Raw genomic sequence first — 27,436 nt, 5'->3', positions numbered from 1 at the left:
TTTTACGCCAACTTTACAAGAAAATCTATTTAGCTCCATACTTGTAAAATATAAAAGCAAGCTTGTTAATTATTATCACACTATTTTCAATCACATTCATATTTTGTGATCATAATTTATGCCTCAAAGCCTCAGTTTGCGCTCCTTTTTTTAATCTGAAGAGTGAATCTCATTCCATTTCCAGTCTTCATCCGCCTGACTTGACTCTACATCTGCTCCAGTCATCTGTCCCAGCTCCCGAGCTGGTGACGCAACCTCATCTCTAATCACACATACATAATTTGAGTGGCCCAGAACAAGCGGAAAATCAATGTTTCCAATTATACAGGAAACATGTATAGGAACTTAAAGCGGAAATTACAGCAGTGATTTAATGGGAATCATTTGTTTTGCATTTGAATTCCTTTGGGCAATATGTGGGAGTGGGTTATTACACAGTGTTAAAAGAAATAGAGCAGATTAATGGTGTTTCTTCTGTTTGGTATTGTGATATGGTGAAATAAGTGTTTTACTTTATTCAGAGGTCACCTGTTCTCAACAAAGTCCATATTCAGGTGTTGTTTTGGTGTTTTAATGTTTCTGAGCCTGTGAAATGACTGTAAACAGATCTGTGATTAAGTTACTGTGCAGCCCACTTCAAAGAGTTAAATCCCGGGGCGAGTAATTTCAGCACCATGGACAGATTCCAACATGTCAAGTCAATAATTGGCATCCTGTGTGTGTGAGGGTGATGTGTGTATGTGTGTGTGTGTGTGTGTGTGTGTGTGTGTGTGTGTGTGTGTGTGTGTGTGTGTGTGTGTGTGTGTGTGTGTGTGTGTGTATAAGCCTGTGTGCGTCTGCCATATCGTCATCATCCTACATAGTTGCTCTCCAACACGTGATGCACACTACAGTTGAATTTTCTATAATGCTCAAACTAAAGGCGTTTTCCCCCACAGTAATGGATTCCCTTTAAGCCCACGCTGATCAAAAGCTTTTGTTATTTTGCCTTAAATGCCCTCCATCAAGGGATTTAACCACGATGCACTTGTATTCCATTCAATCCTCTTTGGACACTGAGTGCACTTTGCCCCTTTGCTCCGACGTTAACTTAATCTGTACTGGAGTTCGTGGTGGCTCACCTCTCTGAGAGACTGGTCATCTGGTATAAGGAGGGAGGGTGGAGTCATACCCACATGGTGACAGTGGCACGCACAAACTTTTTGAGGGTACCCACGGCACTGGGTTGCATGTATAGAGGCACATTAGTGTGTTTTTTCCACTCATTTGGGTAGTTTAGCGTGTTTTGCCAATCAGGAGGGCACTCTAGCATCTGTATCGGCTCCCAAGAAGGTACTTCGGTGCTATTTTGCTGATCAGTAGGGCAGATTAGCGTGACTTTTGCCCCCTTAAAAGGCACTTTAGTGTGAGTTTGGCCAAACAGGAGAGCACCAAAGCAAGCATCTGTGACTCCCAAGACAACACTTAAGTGTGCTTTTTGGCTCCCAAGAAGGCATTTTAGGGCACATTTTGCCCATATGTGAGCACATTTTGGCTCCCAAAAAAGAACTTTTAACACGTTTTAGCTCCCAAGAAGAGTTTTGAGTGCCTGTTTGGCTCCAGAGAGGGCACTTTAGCATTCGTCTTTGCATCAAAGTTGGCTCAAAGGTTTTTGGCTCAAATGAGGGCAATTTAGCATTTATTTTGGCCCCCTGAGAGGAAACTTTAGCTTGTGTTTTGGCTCATATAAGGGCAATTAAGCATTTATTTTGGCCCCAGAGAGGGCACTTTAGCATGTGTTTTGGCCCCAGAGAGGACACTTTAGCATTTGTTTTGGCTCACATGAGGGCAATTTAGCATGTGTCTAGGCCCCAGAGAGGACACTTTAGCATGTGTTTGGCCCCAGAGAGGGCACTTTAACTATGTTTTGGCCCCAGAGAGGAAACTTTAGCTTTTTTTTTTGGCTCACATGCACATGAGGGAAATTTAGCATGTGTTTTGGCCCCAGAGAGGAAAATTTAACATGAGATTTGGCTCACATGTGGCCATTTTAGCATGTGTTTTGGCCCCAGAGAGGGCATTTTAACATCAGATTTGGCTCACATGAGGCCTTTTTAGCATGTGTTTTGGCCCCAGAGTGGGCAATGTAGCATGTGTCTGGCCCCAGAAAGGAAACTTCAGCTGTGTTTTGGCCCCAGAAAGGAAACTTTAGCATGTGTTTTGGCCCCAGAGAGGGCACTTTAGCTGTGTTTTGGCTCACATGAGGCCATCTTAGCAAGTATTTTGGCCCCAGAGAGGACACTTTAGCTGTGTTTTGGCCCCAGAGAGGGCATTTTAGCATGTGTCTGGCCCCAGAGAGGACATTTTAGCACGGGTTTTGGCTCACATGAGAGCAAATTAGCATGTGTTTTGGCACCAGAGAGGGCACTTAAGTGTGTGTATTGGCCTACACAAGGGCACTTTAATGTGCATGTCTCTATTACTTTAGCATAGTTTGGCTCCCAAGAAGCCTCTTGACTCCAGAGAGGGCACTTAAATGTGCATTGTGGCTCCTAAATGGGCACTTGGGGCATTTTTTGGCTACCAGGATGGCATTTTAGCATGTTCCTTTGCCTCCCTAGAGAGCTCTTTAGTGCCTGTTTTGGTTCCAGAGAAGGCACTTTAGCTTTTTTCAACAGTTCCCCACCCCTTGTGCACACCACAGCATGTCCACCATGTTTCTTTGACTTGCATCCTTCCATAAAGATGTGATGCTGTGTTCCTGGTGGCAGTTGTTGCTAAGCACATTGTCCTTGTGTTGTAACAGTAAATGGAGGGTAAATTGTAAAGGTCATGCAGACATATAGCCTCCAGTGGCTGCATGCTCTACCTGTGAGGCCTCTCTCAGATGTAGTACAGAGCTTATTTAGAGAAGGAAACACGCTCACTGATTAAAACCCAAGCACAATCTCTGTCGGGACCGAATCTGCATTAATGTTTTGTGCGGCAAAGAGAGACTGGCGTTGTTCTGGCTGTGCAGCTGGTATATTTACGAGGTCCCTGACGCGCACAACACAAGCCTTATGAGAAATAACCTCGGGAAGTGCTGATTCAGCCGGCTGCAATAATGGAACTGAAGCTTCCTGGAAATTATGATGGCATTGGTTTGGGATTTCTGTTTATCTGTTGATGTCTTTTCCATTCTCCGAGAGGTTTGTTTTAATGCAGCAGCAGATACATTTATGCATTTGAGCATTTATTTGGATTATTACTGATCTGTTAAGGATGTTGCCAGGCTTTGAGAGGGTTCACTTTGGGATTCTTGTTATGCGGCTTAGGTTAGGAGAGATTTCTGAGAGTTTGGAGCAAATGAGCAGCCTGAGACTCTATTAAGGAGAGCAAATGGAATTTACAACGTCTGAGCGAGAAAAATGGAGGAAGTCTTCAAAAAATGAAAAAACGACTCTGGGGTATTGCGGCTGCCGCTGTAGATTCGTTTTTTTGAAATGTGTGAGAAATTATCCAAAACAGAGTTCATCGCATGAAGAAATATTTGCTTTTTGCTGCCAGCTCCCGGGAAAAATGTAATATGAGGTTGAGAATAAATCACAAAATGTTTTAAAGTGAGAGAAAAGTGGCAAATACAAACTGTTCCTGTTGTTATCATCAGGTGTACAGGAGGAAGCTGTGTAACCTCAAGCATGCAGATGTCCTACTGACAGCTGTCGTCCTCTCCTGCCTCCTCCGTCTCTTCCTGTCACGCCACAGACTCGTGTCATGCCTCACCTGCCCACTAGCTGCTGTCACCTGAGCGTCACCCGACTGCTCCTCACCTCATTAGCCGCTGTGGATGTAATGGTCAGAGTTGGCTGCTGTTGTTTGTCGAGTGTCCGTGGAGCTTCCTGTCTCAGAGCCTGTTGCTGATTGTAAGCTGGTGTCACGCTGATTGGCCCCAATTGTTTCATTAACTGAGAGGTGGAGGAAACACTGGGTGAATGATGCCACATAATGGGGCCATGTTGGTTTTGTGGGATGGTTTGTGTGGTCATTTGTTGGGGTTGCAGTGCTGCTGGGTCCAATTTTTCCAAAAGGTTTTTAGGAAGTGATAAAGAAGTGAGGAAATGAGGTGAATTGTTGCTCTAAAAATTATCAGTTATTTCAGGTTATAGATATTAAAGCTCCTGTGATGATTTTTTAGCTGGTGATTAAAAACACTTTTATTTGAATTAAAGCTAAGGAATTTTTAGCTCATTATTTGACACACTGAGACATTTCCTGTTGGACAATTTTGCTGATTAGAATGAAAGGCAGTACTAGAAGTTGCTCTGACACCTACCCCCTAACAGTGGTTTAAGACTTGAAAAACATAAAAACAAAAAATTTTTTTTTCTTTAGTAAATGATCTTTTAATTGACTTTTTAAGGTCTCAAAGAGATACTGATATATATTTAAGTGTGTTTAATGATCAGCTGAAATATCACAGGAGCTTTAATGCTAATTTCAGAGTGTTTCATAACCATATAAAAACTCCTGACTGGAGCTTTAATGTGTATTTTAGTGTGTTTTGCGAACAACTTGAAATTCTTCACAGTAGCTTTAACATAAATATAACATCCTGAATTTGACAGGTTATAAAAAATATCACAGGAGCTTTAATGCTAATTTCAGAGTGTTTCATAACCATATAAAAACTCCTGACTGGAGCTTTAATGTGTATTTTAGTGTGTTTTCAGACCAACTTGAAATTCCTCACAGTAGCTTTAACATAAATAAAACATCCTGAATTTGACAGGTTATACAAAAGTGTAACAGCAAGCCCCAGTCTCCCCTATTTTTGAGTTCAGTGCCCTTTCCCTGATGACGGACAGCCCTGCTTGTAGAAATTGAACGTTTCCATTGTACAACTTGTTATTAGAGCATCTTTTGTTTTACTACTCTGGCCGTTTGCCCCGGCTACATGTGGCGCAAGTGACTGAAGATGTGTGAACCGTTCACCACAGGGATCTCCCAGCACGCCTGCAGGCCTGCAGTGCAGCGACGGCACCACGCCAACCTGCGCCTAGCTTCCCATCGCAGCCTCATCCAGAACGCTTAATCAAAAGGGACACCCTCCCTACTTGGTCCTGCATGAAAAGGAAGCTTTTGGCCCACGCTGAGCACCTTGGCAGCGCGACAGAGAATAACCCAGATTGCTCCACCATCCAGTGAGGACATCGGAGAGGAGGCCTGCGATACAATCTGCATTTTCCAGCAGGTAATTGAAGCTTTGGGGACGCGGTTGATGGTGATGTGTCCTGCCGTGGCCTAATCAGCCTTCCTGTCTTTGCCATCAGCGCTGATGGATGTTTATCGCCCGCTAGGAGAAGGGCTTGCATGTCACTACTCGCAGAAGTTGATCCTGCCGGAGAAAATTACTGTAATTTCCCTCGTCAACCTTCGTTCTAAGCATGTACCCCAAAATTAAGGTCACCCCTTTCTGGCTGTGCTGATTCATTCCCGCATGGCCGTGTAATTTCCCTGCCAAACACTGAACATGTATGTGTTCTTATCTTCCTGACTTCTGGCTGCTTCCTCACAGTGCTCCCTTATTTCTTCATCCCTGAGCTCACCTCCAATCAGAAGCAGTACTTTGTTAATGAGAGAGATTTATGAAAGATTTGTTCCTCACATCTCTTAAATCAACATTACACAGGATAATTTAGGAAGCCTCAACGTGAGGAGATGAAATAAACACTGCGTGGGATTTAACTGACTGGATGTTAACGGCAAATATTTGGAAACATCTCCCCAAACCCTGAAGAGGAATCTGTTTACTGCCAAAATCAACGGCAGGAGATTTTACTCCACGTACAGTAACCCATCCTGGAGTGGTCTGGAACAAAGCAGCTGGGTTACAGATCAGAATGTCTAATTAAGTCGACGTGCTCAGAGGGAGTCTGTGAAAAGACTCTTCCTCTTTGAACTTTTTTCTGTCAAAACACTTTTTGGTGTTAACAGCTCATCTTGTGATTGCAGCATACTTTGGAAACTCTGTGTGAATATTTTTGGGTCAGTGTTTCTTATTCTGAAACAAACCACCTCAATTTAATGGTCTCACTCATGCAAGTACAATGGCTTTTAAACCACAGACTGTATGACATAAGGATGTAGTCTCCATGACGTCACCTGTCTGTTCCTGACCGGTAACAGAGTCATGAAGCCAGTTGTTGTCATGGGCTTGGAGTTGTTGACTCCAGAGGCAGGCTTTGAGCCTCCTTGCTGTTATCTTTGTATCCTCTAAAACCTAAGTTTTTTTTTTTTTAAAAGTGGCGTGCACAGACTTTTTAAAAGGCAGGGGCAAAAAAGAAAAATAAGCACAAACAGTGAGCATTTTTGCTACCAAAGAGGGCACATGAGCACTCATTGTGGCTCCCAAGAGGGCACTTTGGCACATGCTTGGGTCCTTGATCACTTGATCATGGGTTTTTGCTACCAAGGGGGCACTTTGGCATACATTATGGGATTATCCCATGAGGGGAACTTAAGTGTGGGATTTTTTTGCATCCAAAAGGGTACTTTAGCATATTTGGCTATCAAGGGTGCACTTGAGTGCGCAATTTAGGTCCCAAGAAAGGCACTTAAGCGTGCTTGGGCTCCAAAGAGGGCACTTGAACATGTGTTTTACCTCAAAGGGGGAATTCTAGCACATTTTTTTGGCTCCCAAGATGGTAGTTTAGCATGTTTTGGCTCCCAAGGGAGCACTTCAGTGCTCATTTTGGCGCCCAAGAGGGTACTTTGGCACATGTTTGGGCCCCAATGGTGCACTTGATTATGGATTTTTGATTCAAAGGGGTACTTAGTTGTGTTTTTTTCCATCTAAGAGGGTACTTCAGCATATTTGGCTATCAAGGGTGCACTTGAGTGCGCAATTTGGGTCACAAGAAGGCACTTTAGTGTGTTTGGGCTCCAAAAAGGGCACTTGAAGATGTGTTTAAGCTACCAAGGGGGAATTCTAGCACATTTTTGGCTCTCAAGAGGGTAGTTTAGCACATTTTGGCTTCCAAGGGGGCACTTTGCCACATGTTTGGATCCCAAGGCAATACTTGAAAATGTGTTTAAGCTACCAAGGAGGAATTTTAGCACATTTTTTTAGCTTCCAAAAGTGTACTTTAGCATGTTTTGGCTACCAAGTGGGCACGTAAGCATGTGTTTTGGCTTCCAACATGGCCCTTTAACGTGTTTGGGCTACCAAGGGTGGTCTTCGGCTCAAGTTTTGGCTCCCCTAGAGGCACATTTACACATGTTTTTTAACAATTGGGCCATGGCGAGGGGTGACCAACACCTGTGCACACCACTTTCCGCCTTACAATGTGTGCAGATTGACCAACGAGTGTTTCAGACCCAAGCTGTCCTCTGAATCAGGCTGAAAATTTGTTTTTTAAAGCTTTAAAAGTTTGTTTTTTGACGGGGTGTGCATGTGGTTTCTGGTCTTTCTGCAGCCAGCCTCAAGCAGACCTTTGACAAACAACAACATTTGGCACTTTAGCTTCATTTTTAAACCAGATGTTTCCCCTTTAGTATGAACAAGAAGAGGTCAAAAGCTGTGAAGACTACGTTACCCGTCTTGCTACTCAGCAGTATTTTGAGACTCTTACCGAGCTTCTTCCCTAAAAATCTGGACAGAAACCCAGTAACAACCTCCATCACAGCACAGGGCTGTGGTTTAATCTCAGTGTGAAGTTTTCCGTCCTGATCAGGGCTGAGTTCTGTTTCCAGCTCCAGGCATCGATTGCCCAAAGCATCTGTGGGAGATCAATATGTGGAACAAGGCTACGATTAACAATTACTCTCATGACTGATTAAGGTGACAATTCTTTTTTTAAGCCACTGATTGCTTTTTTAGCCTACGTTCAGCAGGAAGGTGGTCAGAAATAGCCTGGTTGGTACCAGTTTGCAGCTTGTTCGTGCAGGTAAGTAATGATAGCTCATTGTGGTGAGACTCAGTCTAATAATGGCATTTAATGGTCCATCCAGCTGGTGTGTGTCTGTGCCAGGTTAACCATGCCTCTGAGCTGAGTCAGGGGCTGTCTGGGCCTGGTGCCCAATAACTCTGGCACTCCTCGGTTCACTGTTTTACTGCCAATTTACAGCAGCGTTGCTTAAGCCTGCACGCCGCATGAATTTGGTCATCTAACATTCCAGGCACACGTTCCCCAGGACTGGAAACTGTCCCACTATCCTCTCCGGCCGTGTTTACGCTTCCAGTTCTCCAAACGGCATCCTGCGCCAGCTTTACCTGGCAGCCGCGGTTTCTTTTTCTTGTATTAGCCATGGATCCAAAACAATTAAAGTGTGGCCAAATCTGCCGCGTGTGCTTACACCAAAAGGCTCCTGATTAATTTCGTGTCACAACATTCGCAGGTACTCCAGCGAGTAAGATTCAGAAGGAGGGGAAAAAAAGATTTCTGCAGCACTCTTTGGGTGAGGTGTGAATTGAAATAAGTCATTATCTACAGAAAACACCTTCCCGAGAGGCGGCGAGGAGAGGCTTCAAAAGGATACTTTATTTTTGCAATCCACACACATTGCAGAAAATAGGGGGAGAAGCGTGTAAAGGGGGATCTCTGGGAGGCCGGTTATGGCAAGCTGCTTAGGTAACTGCATTAGACGACCAAACATCAAAGGCTTAAATATTCAAGGGGTTCTGGGAGGGAGAGGAATGTACAAATGGATTATTCCTACTTGAGTAAACACACGTTGCATTTAAGCACACGACTGAGTGAGAATTTTTCTGAGGGAGCTGTAGTTTGCATGACAAAAAGAAGGAGAGATGAAACAGAGTTTGCAGGTTTTACCAGTATGTCGCGTCACTTGCAACAATACGAAGAACGTGATGCTCTCGTTGTCTGAGGCCTGAAAACCTGCAGAATCAGACACCAAGAAATGACTCAGTGGAAGTTCTGGGGGATTTCTCCGTGATGAATAGCTCACCTTGTTTCCTAAACTCCGCTCCCATGCTGCAGCTTCATCACTATGCAGCTCTATCTCCATTCATCTAACTCCCTTGCCTGATTTATCGGAAGGGGTTGCCAGACCTTGCATCAAACGCCACGGCGCCCTGTGCACAAACACAAATGCTTACATAGACGGCGCGGGATGTATTTAAAAGATGGATGAACGCCGTGCATTTGCATTGCAAAATATTTCGACGCTCATCTCGAGGATTATGGATTAATTTGCTGGGGAATATTCACACATCTATGCGAAAAGGGAAAAAAAGTGGGGTTGGCTTTAATTGGAGCACATTTCCCACAGAAATGATGATTGATCTGTTCAATCTTGGCATCCGTACAAGAAGCCTGACCTTTCTTCACCTGTTAAATATTCATGCTGCCTTGTTGTGGAGGTCCCTTCAGGATAAACCCACATCAATAAGAGATATTTAGCCTGGTATTAATGGAAAAGGAGATTTTTGACATTATTCAGGGGGAGTCTTTAAACACGTCTCTGATCCTCAGCTAAGATGTGTATTACGGCCATCTGGTTAAGATTCAGCATCCCAGAATGCGCGTGTCGCCCACACATGAAGCTCAGAGTGTCCTATCCTGTGGCCGACTATTTAAAATGCACCCTGCATGTGTGGATTTCTTCTAAGGATAACAGCAGCCCTAATGTACAATCTAAGAAGATTGTTCTATAAGCCTCCAAAGATCGCATCAGATAGAAAAGAGATGGAGCCATTTCAGACGGAGCTTAACGTGAGCCCCTGAACGGGTGCAAGAGGTGCAGGACCAGAGGCCGGGGTTATTCTCTTATCTTTGTGTCCAAAGCTCTGTGGTAAAGCACCGCTCCTGGCATTTAAAACACATGTCTGCGATAACATCATTGGTCCTTTTCTCCCTCCCTCCGGCCTCCAGAGAGAATCTGCGAGCATCTCTAAATGTCACGTTAAGTGCTTCTCTTGTCCCGCGCTGACACAAAAACGAGGTGCTCTCTGAATACAAAGAAGGCCCGTACTGGAAGGCTGCCACCGCTCAGAGGGAGCGACAGTTATCTCCTCTCTCCGTCTCTGTCAGGAGTCACATTTAGTCTCTAATAGGGCCACCTTAACCACGGCCAAGACTTCCTCTTCTAACTAAATTTGAGCGCTCGGTCGCACCCTGGCTACGATTAGCATTAAAGTCACTCTAACAGGACAAAACTCTTTAACCATAAGCTCAATGTCCTGTAGCTTCATCCAGCTGAGATAATCTAATTAGATCCTCCAGGACAGAAACAAGGACGAGAGTTATGACTTCTTTCGAGTCAAAACAAGGTGCTACTTCAGCAGCCTGGAGCTGCGCCTGAGGAAGACAGAAAATAGAGCCGTCCTCGTCGGTTGCTGTTTTTATCACGACGAGGATTGGAAACACAAGGTGGGAAAGTGCACCTCGGAAATCAGCAATTAAAATGAGTGGCTGGGAGACGGAGCGCGGAGCTGCTCCTCTTGATTTTGTCACGCATAATGAAATGCAAAAACACACTTCCAGGAATAGTTTAACATCCTGTGCTCGTTGGCTTACTTGATAAGTATCCAGCTCCGTCGTGCCGAGCTGGATACGCTGATAGGATGACAAAGACTGGAACCAAGGGTGCTTTAGCTTCCTGGCTAACAGCTACCCATCTTTTACTGAGTTTGAAGACCGCTGCTCCTGCTGTGGCGGCTGATCTGCCCTATAGAGTCCAGGCCTCCTCGCTCAGTGGGAGGACGAGGGAGAGAAAAATCAGCCAACCTCGTCATTTGTCTGCTATATATAATTCTTTAGCGCCGGTACCTCTTCTGACCTGTGCAACATTCATAGGGGACAATGAAAGGAAACGGTGGGATGCTGCTCTCCTTCTCCCCTCCCCACTGCAAGCGCTCTTTCATCTCTCCTTCCCACAAGGCTGATTCACCACTTGTGACCCCTGCGGCTGCCTCGTTGAAAATAGACAACAAAGTGTCTGAGATGAAAACCGGTGGGCAGTCGTAGGATAGATTGCTGTAAGTCGGTTGGGCAGTGGCTGAGCTGACACTTGTATTTTCATGTGGATTGTGGTTGTTAGAAATAGGCGAGTAAAGCCCACTGATTACCAGCATTTCTGATTGTTTTGGTCTTGCAGGTAGACTTCTCATTTGTCGTCCCATGTGCTCAGGGTGAGGGCCCAGACTCTGTACATCTGACTGTACACAGCGTCTGGATCCATCTCGTCCTCTGCAGAGGAAGATAAGACCCTCCTTCATGAATAAAGATGTTTTTGGTGTTCCTCTCCTCCCTTCTCCTGTCTCTGTGTTCAATGTGTACTTGTTACCGTGCCTATTATTTATAGTCCCACCAAGGCCTGGAGTGGTGCGAGAGTGGGTCTCATGGGAGATTGGGAAGTGGAGCCACAGCTACCTATAGTGGGAAAGATATACCACCTCAACCCCCGCTGAGAACCTGGTGCAGGAAATGAACTCATAAATCAAGCAGTAAATTGAGTGTAGGGCTGCGCTTACTCATCTCAAGAGGTCCGCTCCTCTTCCTCCACACACCCCTGCTCCTTTTTACTGCGTGACTAATGCAGCGCCGCAACTTCTCTGCCCGTGTATCGCTCTCCTGCTCTGGTAAACTCCTATCTAACTGAGATTTTTTAGTTCCCAGTCCAACATGAAAACTCCGGCCTGAAGGCTCTCTTCAAGCTGTGGTTCTACTCTGACCTGCTCTTTATTTAACCTGCCCTGTTGCACAAAACTGGTGTTTGACTGACAAAACTCTGTATGACAAAGTGAGTCCACTTTTAATAAGGCAGGATAAAAAGCTTCTTGTCCTACAGCTGAACTTCCGCGCCTCATTGTGATGCGGCTGGTGAGATCTGCCTGTCTTTAACGCGGGCACACAGAGTCTCTCCTGCCCGCCTCAGGCTATCCTGACAGTCGCAGGGGCTGTCTGGAGGAATTAAAATCTCTATTTATCAGACCTGGACTGCAGCTGTCCGGGGACTGTCCGGGGAAAATGGCAAAGCGTCGGCCTCCTCTTTGCAGTGGGACTCTGACGTGGAGTTCAGCGTGCTGGGATAAACCTTTACAGGCTGTTTCTTGACAGCGTGTCACTTTTACACTTTGTTTCACTTTCATTCAGAGCTGGCTCCTGCACTCCCCTGAATATGAATCACTCTGTAATCTTATTCCACATGGAACAATTTCCACCTGTTTCTTCAATATTTCATGTTATCCTCTCAGACACTGAACTTTAACTTTAAGCACTAACACGGATTGAACCCTCAACTTTTGCCAAAGAGCTTCTATGTTTATATGTCGTGTGACAAGGATTAATCAAAATGTGTATAACTTATTCACTTTTGATGAGTGTGGGGAAATGCTGAGTTTTTCTGCCATCCAGTGGTCAACAAATATACTGCACCCATTTTTCCAATGAGCTTCCCATTCAGGGTTTTTGGAAGGAAGGTTGCAGTCTACTTTTTGTCCACTGGAGGGCAGAAAAACTCAAAATCCTAAAATATACATACATGTCCATCCAAGTGGTTCAGTGACAAAGATCCCTGACTCTGGGTTAAGAGGTTATGATGAGCTCAATTCGCTTTTTGCTCCTTGCTTTAGTATATGCTATAAATTTAAATATATTAACTACTTTACAAATTTTTTTAAAGAGCAGAACTTTTTAAATTTGGAATATTTCACACAATATGTATGTAAATTGTAATGAAAGCCTAAAAAATACTTCAAAGGAGCGGGATGACGTGCTTCCAACTGAGTCATAAAACATTTCAACCACCAGGTGGAGCTCTAACACAGTTTTTCAAATTCTCCGCTTGTATCCCTTGAACCGTTTTGATATTTTATCCGGCTTTTCAACCCTTTTCGTCGGTTCAACTTTTCAACATGTTAATTCCATAGTACTTAGCATCGAGTCGCTCCTTTACTGTGTTTTTGACTCCTCACTTAAAACCTCAGCGGTGTGCTGGCTTCTCCCTCCCCCCAAAAATCCCTCTGCAAGCTGCTGAATTCCAAACAATGAAACCGGAAGTAAGGCGCTCTGCTCTTAAAGTAAAAGTTTGGATGAACAGCTCTTAAGATGGAGTTCTGTTTTCATTTGAAATAGATTGTGGTGCATAAATAGTTAATTCCAGTGTTTAATGTCAGAGAATCATATAATGTTTACAGATTTATTGGCATTACACAATGATAGATGTATGCAATATATAACGTGATGAATATATATTTGTAACATAATTCGGAAAAAAAATGGAACTAATTTTAAAATAAAGTTGGGAAAAAAGTAAAACTTTGCAATCTGATAAAAAATGGAATTCTGAAATTATTCATAGAATTCTTTAACTAAAAAAAAGACAGTATTAATCTTTTTAGTCAGAAGTCCTAGTTCGCACTGAGAATTTATGTTGAAATCCAGACGCTGATGTCAGAATCAATCAAAACAAACAAAACCCTAATGTTTTAATACTTTATCTCAGTGGTTCTGAAACAGTGGTACATGTGCCCCTGTGGGTGTGAGGGCACTCCAGGGGTATGTAAGATTCAGAAATGTATCTCCAAAAAAAAATCAACCATACAAAATCCCTTGAACACCGTTTTCTCTATCAATGTTTGAATCGTATTTGAGTTTAAGTTCATAAACTGAATATTTTTTATCAATAAGCACTAATAGTACAGCAAAAAAAAAAAAAAAAAAAAAAAAAAGCATTTTACAGGGGCTTATCACTGAAAAAAGTTTTAGAACCATTGCCCTACCTTGTGTTCTTTAAAGTTTTACTTTGAAAGAATTTTCCGGAAGAGCCGTGTTGAACTACCGTTACCTTGATGTCAGTTTTTCTCCCCCCTTCGTAGGGATTAAGGAATGTGGAGACCAGCTACTACGTCACCCTCAAATCGCCTGGGGTACCGTCGAAAGAAAAGTTTTCTTTACACTTCAAAACCACACAAAACACCTGTAGGTGAGTGTTTTTTCATACGTACTTGCAGCGTAAAACAAAACCTGTCTCTGTCTGTATTGCCGGTGATGTTAAATGCTGTTTTTACATTGTTTATGTTTTGCTTTTAACGGTCCTTAAAAAATGTGCCCGTTAGCTTGAAGTTTGACATACATGAGCCGCCATAGTCACTCATTTTAAGAGGAAAACCCATCAAAGATAACTTGAGTTTTTGCTTTAAGTCACAGGAAAGACATTTTTCATGATGTTAGGACAGGTTCAGACATGAGTGCTGTGTTTTGGTTGAGGTCAAGCAACAGGAAACGTGACGCCAGGAGATTAGCGGTATTTACAGTTAGCAAGGCAACCGTTTCACAAACTCCGCGTGCGCGTTCACAGGTGAGGGACGTTTTTTTAATGTACATATTAACGTTTACAATCTGAATACATGCCAAAGAAAGATTCAGGTGAGCGTTTCCCCTCTTTCCCCGAGAGAGAAGGCACTGTAGGACAACATTTGCACTGTTTTGATAACACTTCTCTCCCCAGGGAGCTTCGTCTCTGTCTCTATGGTAACGTCGCGGACGCAAAGCCCCTGGCGTTGACGCGGCGAGCTGCGCTGAGAGGGGGGCGGAACCGGAGAGAGGGAACAAGGGGGGCTTCGATTTCTTTCTCTCCTGTTAGAGCAAAAACCGGTCGAAGATGGTAAGGAGAGCACGGCTGCGTCAGGACAGCATCGCTATAGGTAGATGGAGACTCTGCAGTGGTGGAATCTGCCTGCTAATGCTAAAGATGCTAGTCTTCTTTTAATCTAATTGAGCTGTTTTATGCTTAAGCTGCTGCGTGTGTTTCAAATGAGGGTCTGTTTTGTTTTCAGCCATTCCATAACAACGTCTACTACCCCTACACCGCTGACAGCCAAGGGACCCACTCATCCGCAGGGATCCCATCCCTCCTGAATTCCCCGCTCAGTCAGCACTCCACTAACGGACACCCTGCACCAGCACCAGGCATGACTCCATCCAGCGGAGCCTCCACCATCCTCCCATTCAAGTTCCGTCCTCGCAGGGAGAGCGTGGACTGGCGACGGATCAGCGCCTTAGACGTGGACCTTGTGGTGAGCCAGCTGGATATAGAAGCCCTGCAGGATCACGTCGGCACCGTCACCTTCTGCACTTTAGATGGCGAGCGCTGCCAGCGTTGCCAGAGCCCCGTGGACCCGGCTCTCATCAAGCTCCTGCGTCTGGCCCAGCTCACGGTGGAGTGGCTTCTGCACTGCCAGGAGCTTCTCACCCACAGCTTGCGCGCTGCGGAGGAGAGGCTATCTGCGTCCGGCGGTGAGCGAGAGCAGCTGCTGGCTCAGCAGAAGAAGCAGGAGGAGAAGGTGAAGGAGCTGACCGCAGAGCTCAAGCAGAGGAAGAAGGTTATCCGCACGCAGCAGTCGCTGCTCGCGCCGAGACTCATCAGCAGCCACAAGGTACTGCTGACATGCTAAACGCTGGCTCTCTGGGGGGTTCAAATTTGCATCTGAAAATTCTAGCTAGCTGGCTCCATCCTCCCCCTCTTTGGGACCCCTTTCTCCGTCATTGTTCCCTGAATCCATTCACAGCTTTTGTGCGGGAGAAAGGAAAACAGACCTTTATGAGAAACATTTTGCACTCTACAGCTGCCTTATTTTTGGCTGTAATGAGCTTTATTTTCTGAGTGGTGGAGCAGGTCTTAGAGCGGGGGAACAGATGGTGTCATTTGGCGGCAATTAGTTTTTTTGTAATCTGATTACAAAAGGGTGACAAATGCTGTGATCGAGATGACTCCCACCTCCCCTACACTCCAAAACACATACCAGTGAAGTGTTACTGTCAGGAATATTTCCTTTAAGATGCTGTTTATCTTTTAGATCTCCTATTTTAAACCACAAATCACAAAGCTTCAGGTTATTTACGGCAAACCGCCTCTCTGCCTTTCAAGTGTGAAGGCTGCAGCTGACCTGGCCTCACAGTTTCCAAGGCAACAGCTGTAATGTGTCTTGACAGCATGTGGTTGCTAGGTGTGCGCAGCAAGCTCAGCTAACAGGAGCGGCTCAATAATTGATAGAAGGAGCATGTGTTTGTCTGCTCTGAGGACCTTTGCTGGCCAAAGTCCAGATTACCGCTTCGTTTAATTCTACTCCTGATTTTTTTAACGCTGAAACCACGACCGTCATCGCTGCCTCTGCCGCCATATGGTGTGACATGATATCAGTAGCAGTAGGTTTAACAATGAATGAAGTCGCTGCTACAGTGAGCGGCAGAGTTCAATGGCGCGTGTGATGTGTGTGTGTGTGTGGAGCGGAGGCAGCATCTGTCGGAGTGTGAGAGCATCAGCTGAGCTGTCTGTTTGGAAACACTCGTCTGAAATCAGAGGATGCATCCAATCAAAATAGAGCTTTGTTACTTCACTGACTTCCAATCTGATTTGATTTCATGTCTTTGTTTTTTCAGTGTACAGAGTGTGATAAATCCTTCCTCAATTCTGCCTTCCTGCAGAATCACATGCAACGCCGCCACCCGGATGAGTATGAAAACCGTAAGTGTGCCAGTCAGAAAGGTTTGCTGAAGTGAGAGGAGGGATTGACAAATAAAGTATGATTGTACAAAAGATGTGAAACTTGATTTTGTGTCTTCTCTTTTTAGAGCTGAGGTCTGAGAGTGAGAAGAAGTCGCAGATCGAGAGCCTCAAGTTGGAGATCAGCGGTCTGAAGGAGCAGATTCTGCAGCAGCAGCAGATGCTTCAGACTAAAGCAGCTCAGGTAGGAAAACTGAAGCTGACACTACTTCTGATTTGATTTTATCCAGTGAAAAACCTTCGTCAAACTGTGCTTTCAGGAGAGGGAGCAGCAGTCCCTGCAGACAAACCTGCAGAGAGAAATGGACCGCTTCAAGGCTGAGGAGATGGCACGCATGGACAGAAAGATTGAAGACAGCAGGGACGGCATGCGCAAAGAGATGGAGTTCCTCTACAGCCGCAACATTCAGGCTCTAAACGTACGCAAACATCTTCACATTCATCTGATTTCCTTTGATACACATGTTCTTACTATTTTAGTCCACTTTCTTTCACAGGAGGCAAATCAGAACCACACAGCCAGGCAGGAAAAGGCAGCAAGCCCTGTTCACTCACAGCCGGAGAGAGATGTGGACAACTACAAAGAGATGCAGGCGCTCGCTATCCAAAAGCTGGAACACCAGCTGAAGAAACAGGTCAGTGTTTTAGCTCCTGTGTTCACATGATCTGAATATGTGACGCAGATTTAACGAGCACATCTTCCTCTAGGATAAAAAGTGGGAAACAAGGCTGCAGGAGATAAAAGCTGAACACGAGTCTGAGAAGAATCAGGTGAGTTTTTGTTTCAGTATTTGTTTAATCTAGAAGACATCACTTGTCCCTGACAGCACATCCTCTCTCAATCTCCTCCCAGCTGCTGAACGAGCTGAACCGAACGCAGTCGTCCGTGTCCGAGCAGCAGGAGCAGACCCGGAGGCTGCAGCAGGAGATGAACAGGAGGCTGCAGGAGAGGGATCAGACTATCAGAGCGCAGAGGGAGCAGGTTAGCGCTGACACACACTCCGCCCTGTGCGATTGTGTCGGGAGAGGAAACGAGGCGGAGGGTCTGGGACTTGTTCAGGATTTCCTGTATTTGCTGCACGGGGTTGAGATTGTGCTGTATTGTGACATGATGATAGTGTATCTGACCGGGGCTGGAAGTCGGACACTGAGAAAGGGAGAAGAGGCTGAAAGAAAGGAGATTAAGTTCTAGAAGTTAGTGGATTGTTGTGTTTTTAACTTGAAGGATAACACAATGTTGTTTTTTCCACCTTCCAGATCAGGAACATCTCCTCCAATCCACCCACCAAAGTAGTCGAAGTACCAGGTAAGGGTCTTCGATCATCTTTAAAAACAAACAAACACAAGTGTACGATCCTAACGCATTCACCACATTTTGTTTTTCTGCAGTCCTCGTCACCGCCCCACCTCCAGAGCCCAAACCAAAGAGAGTCGTACTCGGTGAGTCTGCAGCAAGCTCCCCTGCGCTGTGAGAAACTGAGCATGAGCTTTCCTGCACGACAGGTTGATATCTTTAACAACAAACTATTAACAAGCAGCGCAGTCATCACATTAGTCCCACTCCTTGACCTCTAATGACCTTTGACCCAATGTGCTGTCCAATTAGAGGAGCCAGTCACTGCTCTAAAGCTGGATCCTATTCAGGAGCTGTCAGAAGAGGAGAGAGGTAGCCGCTCGACTGCGTTCGTCTGCATGCACGTGACAGTCTTGTAATCAGGATGATGTCATCGTCATAAAGCTAGAGCCTGAGTGATGTGGCGTTTTTACGAGCAGTACACTTTGCATCGCTCTGTATTGGCTGGTAGTTTTGGTGGTACATGACATGCATGAACATGAAGGCTGCAGACATCCTCCTCTTCTGCAGTCTCATCCATCAGCTCCACTCAGCCTGTTGCATGAAGCTGGATGTGAAAATTTGCAAATGCATGCTCATCATTCTCAAATCAAGGCATGATTCCTCTCTCAAGTGTTGATGGAGCCGCCTCTTTTGCAGACTCGAGTTTATCCGAGAGGAAGCCCGCTGAGAGGAAGCCAGAGCCCGTCCCCGAGAAGAAGCAGAGAGCCGCAGCTGTCCTGAAGAGGAACGCCAGCATGACCAAAGAGATGCGGCCGAACATGGAGGAGGCGGTGAATCGGAGGCTGGAGGGTTTAGGAGTCAAGCCTGTGAGTTCACACACTAAAGGTGTCCTGTGCTTTCATCATTTTGAACCCCTCTCATAGTTTCTTCTTCTTCTCAGGATCAGAGCGGGTTGAAACACAGAGAGCTGACTTCCCTCCTTGCGAAGGTGCAGTCATCTCGAGAGGAAGCGGCGAAAGGGAGACCTGACTTCTGGCGCCAACGCGAGGAGATTGTAAGCTCTGTTTTGGAGAAGCTGGGCGGAGGAAGGAGAGGCAGCGATCCTGCTCCTGAGTCACAAACTAAATCCAGACAGTCGGTTCAGGGTGAGTCATCCAAAGCTTCTTACCCTGTGAGATCATCGTTGAGTTTGTGTTAACCAGTTAAAGCTGAGCCTCTTTCTTCATCATCTGTGATTGCAGTGGTCCAGATCCGCCCTCGATCCAGCAGCCTCCCCTCCAGAGCAACTAAGGTTCAAAGTGGGGCAGCAGTGAAACAACCCAAGACCCCTCAGCCGGCACCGAGGACCAAGACCGCCCAACCCCAGACGTCCACACCCAACACAAAGCTGGCTCCGAGAAGCTTCACCAAGTAAAGAGAGCACAAACAGAACCACACTCTGAGTACTGCGACCTTTTTCTAAATATGCTCCTGTTTCCTCAGGACTCCTCCGTTCAGCTCTGATGAAGAATCTGAGGAGGAGGACTCAGACATCGCAGAGCAGCCTCAAAAACTCCCACAACCCAGGCAAACCAACCCAGTCCAAATCAGATCGAGCAAACCTGCTCCAGCCAGGCAGACGGTCTCCACCTTCAACCAGCAGAGCAGGGGGTCAGCGGTGACGAAGACAGCTGTCACAAAGGTGGAGAGCGATGATGAAGATGACGATTGGTCTGACGTGAGCGAGCTGCAGGAGATCAACCAAGGACCACCGCGGGGTCACAAAGACCAGAACGGGAACGTGGAGAGGAAAGTCTTTGGGAAAGGTTGGTTTCCCTCTTCTCAAACGTCCACCTTACACCTTCAATCAACTGCTGTGCTGATTTGTGAACTTTTTTCTCTTCAAGAAAACAAAATCAGCAGCCTGGCCAAAAAGATGGAGAAGCAGTTTGCAGACAGAGGGGGGAAGAAACCAGTAGGGGGCGTCAGCGTCATACCAGAGAGGAAGGACGAGGTTCAGGAGCTGACGGTGAGCCTGCTGTGTTTTATAAATCTGTGTTTGATTGTCACATGATGATTAAACCTGATTCTGTGTGTGGTGACAGTACACAGATCTAGAAGAGAGCAGCGATTGGGTGGTCTCCTCCTTAGAGGACAGACTGGAAGTCTCCAAACCAGCTCAGGGCTCTGGACCAATCAGAAAGAGCCTGGACTCCTCCAGCACCAGCGTGTGGGGGACCTCGACGGGGAAGGCGCCCAAATCAGGTCAGCCTCTCTGTGAGATCTTTGCTTCAGTTTTAACGTCTCACTCAGCCGGTGATAATGATGATGTCATGTCTGCAGGTCTGACTGAAGCGGGGACAGGAAGCACCCTGAAGAGCAGCCTGTGCTCGCTTAGCGACATCAGCGACTCGGAGGAGATTAGCAATAAATACAGTAAACACTACAGCTGATCAGGTGATGTTGCTAAGCACCAACAGACCCTCAGCCTGGACACCACACGGCCTGGTTTTTATGAACTTTATTCAACACTCACAGCAATACTCAACAAAGGGAAACAGCTCTTTATGAAATCTGCTAGAGATGCCTTGTGCCAATCCTTTGCTTGCCTTAGACCTCAGTGTTTTTTAACTCACACTCCAGAAGCACTGTATGTAGCTCCTATGAATTTTTGTACATCAAACTTTTTAAAGCCATGACTCAATGAGATGTGTTTCTGTATAGAAAATATTTAAACCAGCAATAAAAGAGTCAACATGTTTTATTCACCAACGGTTCCAGCGGTGTCGCCTTCATCAGGTCGGTATCTGACAGAAAACGTACTAAAAGTCTAGAAAAATAGTTAGTTTTGTGTGTGTTGGATGCCATCTTGTGGTGATTTGGGAGAAGTACAAGTGCAAAGATTTTGAATTTGACAATAACAGAGGGCTTTACATACAAGAGAAAACAATAGCTTTGGAATGAAAAATAAAAAATACGGAATTACTTAAAAAAATAATAATAAATAAAAGAAACATACACTTTTCATCCGAGGAAAATATCTGTTGCATTTCTGTCTTTAAAGTCTTTCGAGTCACTTTTTCACACGAAGCTGTCCCTGCTGAAGGTGGCACCAGTCTTCCTCGTCACTCCTGTTGCTCTGCTCAGCTTCCTGCCTTCATAAAACAGCGGGGGGCCCAGAGTCACTCTGGAGGAGGCGGCTGGAAGCATATAGGTCCGTCTGGTTCTGGCGGTGACGTACGTGCCTGGTCTCCGAGGAACTGTTGCAGAATTGCTGACACAAGCAGAAACAGTGTGTGTTATTTACTTCATTTCTTCCTGTTTTCAGCTTCAATATCACCTCAAGTAACTCTTATCAATCATAAAGTGACTTTTACATGAATGTACCTGAATGGGAGGCCTTCTTTTCCAGAGAAGAAACTCAGCACGGCCCCTCCACACAGCAGAAGAATGGAGCCTCCCCAGCCGACAAAAACTGCAGCTCCAATTTCAAATCTGAGCAGAAAAATCACACAACACAAAAAATGAAAATGAGGACATTCAGCATGAATAAATCCACTTATAATTTAGAGAAAAACTCACTTCTGTGATCTGAAAGTTGGATCCAGGAACTCTGTTATGACTTTGTTGGCCCACCAGGAGTAGGTGATCATCCCACAGAATCCTGACAGAGTGAAATCAATGAGCATGAGCAGTGATCAGGAGGTTAAACACTAATCTTTATGTATTCTTTTACCTGACACTAGGTAGGTTAGAGCACCAGCGAAGGTCACCCTGGCATTGGCGACCTCTGAGCCCCCTATTTTAGTGCATTTCATCCCTACAAGTGTGAGGACACCTCCGAAGAACCCTGTGATGACAGCGCAGACGGCGAGCGCTCTGCAGGCGTGTAGGAACGCTGAGAATCAGAAGGTAAAGTGAGGTCAGAGTAAAAAAACTTTATCATTTTTAGTCCCAACTCTTGGTTTCCTACCCGGCAGCGCCAGCATGGAGGGGTAGTCCTTGCAGTCGGACACCCCCGTGGTGTCAGAGATGCAGTCCCTCCACAGGTTGGAGTAGTAGTTGGAGGTGGTCAGCACGATGCTCCCCACTTCAGAGAAGGTCCAGTACTCTGTGGGGAGAGTGGAGCACACTAGGATCCACCCGCAGAGACACGACACAAAGCAGCCGATCTCCATGTACATCACCACCGTCCTGTACTTCATGGTGAGGCCTCGAGCACCGTGTCACTGTGGGAAACTGCGAGCGCTCTCTCTGATCATCGCTGATGTGCTGGTGTCAGAGCAGGAGTCTGGATGAGTCACTTGTTCTTTCTCATCTTATCTTTGAGATGGTTTTGCTCAGTAAGCATCCTGTGTGTTTAGGGATTACGTCTTGCTGGATCATTTCAGCTCTCCCCTATGATTGCCTTTCTCCTCCTTCTTAGTGCACAATCAACATTTTCTCTTCATTTCTCACCATTTTCAGCACAAAAACATCAACATTTCATTTTCCTGGATTTGTAAAACTCTCACCTGTGAGATCTAAGACACAAAAAGAAGAAAATTCAACACATATCCAGCTTGGTTTTCTTTATTTCCCATTAAGAGCTTTTTAAAAGGCTTTTATTCTTTTCAATTTGGACATGTTTTGGGCTTAAAATACATTAAATTCATCTGTCTTCAGTGTTACACAGTCACTACAGATGCTAGCTTGTAGGAAGCAATGTTCCTGAAGCCATCTGACACTTTTGGTGGAACGTAGATGTGTTGATTTCCTCTGAAGAAGCGTTTCTCATCTCTTTCCACACACAGGAAGGGATTCACTGGATGTTCCCTGCAGAGAAACATCATCACAGGTGGGGATGGAATTTATAGGTACTAACCAAATTCTGTCAAAAGGGCTAGGTACCAATTCACACAGGTAATCAAAAGGTACCACGTTTAGGTACCTTAAATAAAACACTAAATTGGAAAAAAAAAAAAAAGATGTTTTTTACAACAGAAACACAAAAAAGTACCGAAAATTGAGTACCGGTATTGCAAGGTACCAGGCATAGGTGCTGTATCTTTTCAAATGTGAAAGGTACCCATCCCTGATCACAGGAGGATTGCTAAAAATATCCCTGCAGATGTTGTTGGAGTGATCATCAACAAACCTTTCTGGGTAGGCAGCTCTGCATGAAGTCGCACAGTGAAGCGTGCATCCCAGTAGAATCAGGAGGCTTGCAGCCATGCCAAGGTAAAGGGGCGGTCCCACTTCATACCTGCACAGGTAAGAACAAAAAGCTGCTCATGTGTGTTCAGAGAACTGAGGCTCCTCATGAGGGTCATCTCAGGCTACCTCAGTTTTGACGGATCTGCTTTGGCGTGTAAAAAAGCGTCCACCACACTGTTTGTGTATAAACAATAACCAGCCAGGTCTGATGCACCTGGATGAGGGAAAACAAGAAGAACCGGTCACAGGATGCTCCAACCAGCTGATCCACAACACGCTCCAGTCAGACTCACAGCCAAACAGATGGAGAGCAGACGCAGTAATCAACATCCTGTCCTTGCTTCTCATATCCCCGCCCAGGCGTGTGCACTCCATCCCAAAAAACGTGAGCACGGTCGCCATCATGCCGAGGAACAGACCGATGAGGAGGAGCCCCCTGACGGCCTGGATGTGAGCTGGAAGCAGAGGAAACACACAGATTCAGGATTTGATCGCACAGTTTGGTGTTTGATCATGTTTGTGCTCACATTTGACCGTCCACAGAACCCCGAAGTCCACGCAGTTCACCACAGAGGTGGAGTCCTCATGGCAGTCCTTCCATAGGTCGGACCAGAACCAGGCTGTCACCACCACAGAGGAGCCTCCTTGGCCTCCCAGCTGGGCCACCCTCAAGGGACAAAGTGTAGAAATGCATCAAAGTGAGCTTTTATCCAGTTTGATATTTTTATAAACAAACAAGAACACACCTTTACACGTGACCAAAGTCCAGAGGTGTCAAGTATTAAAGGGAAACTACTTCATCACCTTACTGAAGTAGAAATTTGGGGTGTCTATACTTAACTTGGGTGATTTTTTTTTAGCTGACTTTTTACTTCTACTCCAAACATTTTCAGGCGAATATCTGTACTCTATACTGTGCTCATTTTAAAGGTAGCCTCACTGCTCCTGTTTCACTTCAGCTTGTCATTGCCACAAAGACACACTCCAAAGAAAGTAAAAGCTCTCCTAAAATTACTGAAATTACACCATCTGGAAAGAGTGAATTTGATTGTGGATGGGAGAGATGTATAAACTTAAAAAAGGACATAACAGACGTACGTAGCACCGTATGAAGATGTCTGTAGCAGAGACTTAGGAAGGGGATGAACTATACAAACTAAAGGCCTCTGTGGCACCTTTGAGTTACTTTTACTTTTATACTTTAAGTAGTTTTGAAACCAGTACTTTTACACTTTTACTGAAGTAAAAAGCTTGAGTTCACACTTGAACTTCTACAAAAGTCTTTTTAAACCCTAACTTGAGTAATGGATGTGAAGAGTTATGACACCTCTGGCAGAGTCAAATCCAATATGTTTTAAAACAAGTCAACTTTAGATTTAAAACAAAAAAAAACAGGAGGGACTCATAAATTAGAAAAATATCTGACAAAAAAAGGAAAATGATAGAAAAAAGTAAAATAATAATTAAAAAAAAACAACAAATAAAATCCAACCTATTTTACATTAGTCCTTAAGAGAGGAAATAGAGTCTAAAAATGAAATAATGAGACCCCTAATCTTTTTAAAATTATCCAAACAACCTTTAATACTGTACTTAATATTCACTAAATGGAAGAAGGACATTTGTTTTTTTTAGCCAAGAATTTTTGGATGGCTGCTTGTGATCCTTCTATTGTAGAAGAAAGAAATAAAAGGGCTGGGAGGTACTCGCTTACAAAAAACTTTTGACATTATATGGTAAAAAGAAAACCAAAATGAACTTAGTTTCTGACAGGAAAATAACGTGTGTACGATTAGCAGGTGAAATGGAGCATCTGTCACACAGTTTGCTGGTTTTAAACAACTTGGAGAGGTGAGTCGTGTGTAAACCATAAACTGTTTCAATGTGAGACTCACACAGGAAGATGAAGCGTTAAGACCCTCTTTCTCCTTATTATCTTCAACGGTTAGTGGTGATGTAAAGCTCCTTTGACTGAAATCTACACTGATGCCTCATGATCAAATGTCATTCTTCACTCCTCATTTCATTTTTCCTGACTCACCTCCAGTGGTCCATCCCAAGTGTGCAGCCCACCAAGCCCCAGCCCAAAGTGCAGAGCAGCAGGCCCAAGATCTGAGCACGTCTCCTCCACATCCTCTCAGCCTGGTGAGTCCTCCTCAGCTAACCGCTAATTCTCAATGAGGGCTGTTTAAATGTATTTAACTCTGCTCTGAAGCTATAAAAACCCCACAAGAGTGGGTTCATGTGTGGAGCTGTCGTCCTGTGACGGCTGCTCTGGTGAGAGTGTGAGGGTTTGAAAAACAGAAGCAGACTTTGTTTACTGTCAACCTGACCGGATCAGCCAGCTGAGGTTTATTTGTTTCATGAAGACACAGAGTGAAACAGTTTGATCAGAGTTGAAGTGAAACATGAACCAAAAAGTGCAACATATTCATCATAAAACACAAATTTTCACATTTATAATCCAGCGCAGCGACTTGTTCAGATGTAAGAGTTCTTTAAGAACGGTGTCGACTCACTCCTCGAGCTTCCCGACAAAGACGACACCGTCCGGCTGCTCCCACTCATCCTCGAACCTGACAAAGTCGACACACTGGATCTGGAAGAGCGGCCTGACTCTGACCCTGACCCTGACCTTGACCCTGCAGATTTGGCGGTGGTTCTTCCGGTCTTCGTTGACCGCCCTGTTTTTGTGGTGCGACCAGATTTGGACGTTCGACCTGATCTGGAGGAAATGTCAGAGACATCTGAGCGCTCAGACCGGGATGAAAGCTCTGAGACGGAGGACAGCTTGGTCTTTGAGGTGATCCCGGAGACTGTGGACAGGGCTGTAGTGGACTTGTTCTGCTCTGGATCTGGCTGTGGCGGTGGGATGGCGATGACTCTGGAGATGAGACACATGATGAGATTGTGCTGACTAGTGAAGTAGCTTTGAGAAAGTGTGTTGCCTTGTTCTTACGTGACTTCCCCTCCACAGAGCGGCGTGCAGACAGACCACAGGTAGAAGAAACCACCAGCGCTGTGGAACGCCGAGCCCACCCAACCGAGGAAGAGCGGGGTACCAAGATCATACCTGGTGGTGTTAAAACAGAAAAATTAATTCCTAAGTTTCCAGAAACAAATCAAATGAACAAATTTTAGCGTCCTTACTCACTTGAGTCCATCAAATTCAGGGTTGAAGTACTCCACTGAGACATACTGAGCGTAAACGGCGTACCCGGATGTTGCGAGCATCCCTGAGACATGACAAACATCATTAAACGTCTACATGAAGAGATTTTTATGAAACAAAACGAGACTTACCAGCGATAATGTGGCACCATCCTCCAGCAAAAATCTTCTTGTGCTTTGACGGATCTTTCCCCCCAATGTAGGTGCACTCCATCCCCAACAGGCTGAGCACAAATCCCAGCATGCCAAGAGAAAGGCCCCCCATCAGGAGGCCTCGGACTATCTGGATGGAGCCTGGAGTGGAGCAGAAAGACTTTAAGTATCAGACTTTTGAGGTGGAGTTAGACGTGAAGGTGGAAAATGCTCCTCACCCTCGACAGACCAAAGGACGGGGAAGTCGTAGCAGTTGCTGACGGCAGTGGAGTCCGTGAAGCAGCTCCTCCACAAACTGGACCAGTACCACGCCACTTTGATGATGGAGGAGCCACCCATGCCCCCGATGGAGGTGATCTTCCAGCCCTCCATGGCCATGGTGCAGGCGATGAAGATCCAGCCGAAGACTGTCATGAGGAAACCCCAAATCTGCACCACGCGGATCTTCATCTCTGAGGAAGCTCCTGCAGCACGAGAGTCAAGTCTTCATCTGAGTTCACTGGACAGCAGAAGGTGAGTGCATCACAGGTGCATCATACGGGCTGTGCTGTTGTTTTTGATGTGGGTGGGAGTCAACGGCTACTGAGGTTCCCATGAGCCACTGCTGAATCTGCTTACCTCAGCACTCATCTCTGGTTACCAAGGAAGCATCATGTTTTAGCTTAGCTTGTAGCATCGAAGTGGCTCTGGAAGTTCAGGTCAAACTGTTTGTTTTTCTCAAACTTCTCTTTATTGGGGGTTTTTCCTTTGTTACATACAAGTCCAAAAATAATGAAAAGATATAGATATATGCATCTGCTCACACATTCACGGTGTGATATATAGGCACATCTACATACACACATAAATCTGCGCACATATATATATATACATGTATATGGATACACCAATACACACACAACACAACTGAATATACACAAATACATTCAGATAAAAAGAGAGAGAGAGAAAAAAAAAATAATAATAATGATAATTAAACAGAATTTAAAATTAGATATATATATTTTCTTAAATAAATAAATAAATAAATAAATAAGAATAAAATGCATTAAAAAAATAAATAAGTAAAACAAAAATAAGAGAAAAATATAAATTAAATACTAATAGTATAAAAAGGAGGATGGGACTTTTTTTTTTTTTTTTTTTTTTTTT

General features: G+C 45.0%; 3 protein-coding genes across 7 annotated transcripts; 1 reads left to right on the top strand and 2 right to left on the bottom strand.

Annotated features, from left to right (window-relative positions):
• Positions 1 to 13,786: 13,786 nt before the first annotated feature.
• On the top strand, positions 13,787 to 20,728 carry dzip1 (DAZ interacting zinc finger protein 1). Of its 5 annotated transcripts, none has more exons than XM_074664867.1 (19): positions 13,787 to 13,908; positions 14,434 to 14,589; positions 14,762 to 15,361; positions 16,365 to 16,449; positions 16,557 to 16,672; positions 16,749 to 16,907; positions 16,986 to 17,123; positions 17,197 to 17,259; positions 17,342 to 17,470; positions 17,746 to 17,794; positions 17,878 to 17,928; positions 18,095 to 18,154; positions 18,482 to 18,651; positions 18,726 to 18,930; positions 19,027 to 19,195; positions 19,268 to 19,590; positions 19,672 to 19,793; positions 19,870 to 20,029; positions 20,108 to 20,728. In XM_074664867.1, the coding sequence occupies exons 2-19, from the start codon at positions 14,587 to 14,589 to the stop codon at positions 20,215 to 20,217; spliced, it is 2,712 nt and encodes a 903-aa protein (XP_074520968.1). In that variant the 5' UTR covers positions 13,787 to 13,908; positions 14,434 to 14,586; the 3' UTR covers positions 20,218 to 20,728. The 5 variants fall into 5 exon arrangements, with proteins under 5 accessions (XP_074520968.1, XP_074520973.1, XP_074520972.1 ...); XM_074664872.1 differs by having other exon boundaries at positions 14,434 to 14,629; XM_074664869.1 differs by having other exon boundaries at positions 13,795 to 13,904.
• A 117-nt stretch (positions 20,729 to 20,845) lies between these two features.
• Positions 20,846 to 21,969, bottom strand: cldn10d (claudin 10d). Its single transcript, XM_074664757.1, has 5 exons — positions 21,738 to 21,969; positions 21,501 to 21,662; positions 21,347 to 21,428; positions 21,152 to 21,259; positions 20,846 to 21,038 (listed from the first exon to the last, which is right to left on the bottom strand). Exons 1-5 carry the CDS (start codon positions 21,967 to 21,969, stop codon positions 20,846 to 20,848), a joined length of 777 nt encoding a protein of 258 aa, XP_074520858.1.
• A 3,472-nt stretch (positions 21,970 to 25,441) lies between these two features.
• Positions 25,442 to 26,734, bottom strand: cldn10e (claudin 10e). The gene is made up of 5 exons (XM_074664324.1): positions 26,503 to 26,734; positions 26,264 to 26,425; positions 26,115 to 26,196; positions 25,920 to 26,033; positions 25,442 to 25,844 (listed from the first exon to the last, which is right to left on the bottom strand). Exons 1-5 carry the CDS (start codon positions 26,732 to 26,734, stop codon positions 25,442 to 25,444), a joined length of 993 nt encoding a protein of 330 aa, XP_074520425.1.
• Between the last annotated feature and the right edge of the window lie 702 nt (positions 26,735 to 27,436).

The sequence above is a fragment of the Halichoeres trimaculatus genome, unplaced genomic scaffold (genome assembly GCF_033239565.1).
Source record: "Halichoeres trimaculatus isolate MK-OKI-2021-1 unplaced genomic scaffold, fHalTri1.1 fHalTri1_scaffold_24, whole genome shotgun sequence".
NCBI lineage: Eukaryota > Metazoa > Chordata > Actinopteri > Labriformes > Labridae > Halichoeres > Halichoeres trimaculatus.
Note: the sequence above shows the minus strand (reverse complement) of the source record. Positions and strands in the feature narration are given on the sequence as shown.

What these genes read in the sequence shown, in the direction of transcription:
- cldn10e (XM_074664324.1), bottom strand. Translation starts at nt 26,734, where the DNA reads ATGAAGATCCGCGTGGTGCAGATTTGGGGTTTCCTCATGACAGTCTTC. An exon ending in CCTGAATTTGATGGACTCAA is followed by an intron (nt 26,034 to 26,114) that starts GTGAGTAAGGAC and finishes TAACACCACCAG; the next exon opens with GTATGATCTTGGTACCCCGC. An exon ending in CTCTGTGGAGGGGAAGTCAC is followed by an intron (nt 25,845 to 25,919) that starts GTAAGAACAAGG and finishes TCTCATCTCCAG; the next exon opens with AGTCATCGCCATCCCACCGC.
- dzip1 (XM_074664867.1), top strand. An exon ending in ACGAGTCTGAGAAGAATCAG is followed by an intron (nt 17,260 to 17,341) that starts GTGAGTTTTTGT and finishes ATCTCCTCCCAG; the next exon opens with CTGCTGAACGAGCTGAACCG. An exon ending in ACCAAAGAGAGTCGTACTCG is followed by an intron (nt 17,929 to 18,094) that starts GTGAGTCTGCAG and finishes CTGTCCAATTAG; the next exon opens with AGGAGCCAGTCACTGCTCTA.
- cldn10d (XM_074664757.1), bottom strand. Translation starts at nt 21,969, where the DNA reads ATGAAGTACAGGACGGTGGTGATGTACATGGAGATCGGCTGCTTTGTG. An exon ending in TCTAACCTACCTAGTGTCAG is followed by an intron (nt 21,429 to 21,500) that starts GTAAAAGAATAC and finishes TCACTCTGTCAG; the next exon opens with GATTCTGTGGGATGATCACC. An exon ending in CCAACTTTCAGATCACAGAA is followed by an intron (nt 21,260 to 21,346) that starts GTGAGTTTTTCT and finishes TTTTCTGCTCAG; the next exon opens with ATTTGAAATTGGAGCTGCAG.